Below are 1,097 nucleotides of genomic sequence, written 5' to 3' on the forward strand. Positions count from 1 at the left end.
CACTCTGAAGAAAGCAGAACAAGCTGCTCTTGCTCTGACGCTCGACTCGCTTGGCATTGATATCTGCTGTGCCTCAGAAACAAGAATTCAAGTGATTGAGCTAATCGCCCCATCAGTCTCTACTCGCTTCCGGCTACGCACCTCTGGTGATCCAGAGGCTGCTGCAGCGGGATGTGCAGGGGTTGGTATCGTCCTAAGTCACCGGGGGATACCTGGATACCTGTTGGTACTCGCCCCTGTGGTTCGTTCGGCAACGTCTGTGAAGGAGTCTCACAAGCGGCAAGTTGATAGATGTCTGTTTATTGTGTCTGCCTACGCCCCAAGCGACTGTAGATCCGACGCCGTCAAAGACAGGTTTTACGACGCCATGAATGCCCTGCTGCAACGAGCTAAAAGCTAAGACAGCGTGGTGGTTGCCGGAGATATGAATGCACAAGTGGACAGGCTCAGCGTACTTGAGACTCAATTAGGAGGTCGACATGGACTGGACTCGGTACGTACGCACAATGCTGAACGATTGCTTCAGCTGTGTGCTGATCGCAGGCTGCTTTTATGCAGTACTAACTTCCGAAATAGCCGAAGTCGCCTGGCCATGTGGTGCCCTCCAACGACAGACCGGCCACAAACCCAAATCGACCACACTGCCATCAGCAACCGATGGCGTGGGTGAATGACTGACTGCCGGTCATTTTGTAACACATTTGTTAATTCCGATCACGCGCTCGTCCGGAGTCGCTTCCCCCTACGTTTTCCAGGGCCGCGTAAGCTGCGATCAAATCGCTTGGCAACTGAGAGACTGGCAGATCTGGATGTTAGACGAATTTACCAGAATCGTCTTCTAGAATCTCTTCCAAATGCTCCACCATCAGATGTGGACTCATACTGGGACGAGATCACGACCTCTTAGCATAAAGCTAGGAATTTTGCCTGTGGCACGGCACCACCAGGCGCACTCAAACACTGGATATCAGACCGAACGGTGGAACTACCTAAATCTCTAAGAAATATCCCAGCCACCCCGAAACATAACTTGATGCGACGAATTATCAGACATCAAGTGAAAGAGAGTGTGCAAGCCGACCGCGAAGTGTGGTGTT

At 51.8% G+C, this 1,097-nt stretch overlaps 1 protein-coding gene across 1 annotated transcript in view; it reads left to right on the forward strand.

Moving 5' to 3' along the window:
- The window catches only part of T265_06942 (hypothetical protein), a gene marked incomplete at both ends in the record, with an annotated part of 26,053 nt that extends 25,653 nt beyond the window's left edge, over positions 1–400 (forward strand). Inside the window, one exon of the mRNA XM_009172345.1 lies at positions 11–400. Within this exon, the coding sequence (XP_009170609.1) occupies positions 11–400 (390 nt within the window). The remainder of the gene's footprint in view (positions 1–10) is intronic.
- Positions 401–1,097: the final 697 nt, after the last annotated feature.

Source organism: Opisthorchis viverrini (genome assembly GCF_000715545.1).
Source record: "Opisthorchis viverrini unplaced genomic scaffold opera_v5_152, whole genome shotgun sequence".
Taxonomy (NCBI): domain Eukaryota; kingdom Metazoa; phylum Platyhelminthes; class Trematoda; order Opisthorchiida; family Opisthorchiidae; genus Opisthorchis; species Opisthorchis viverrini.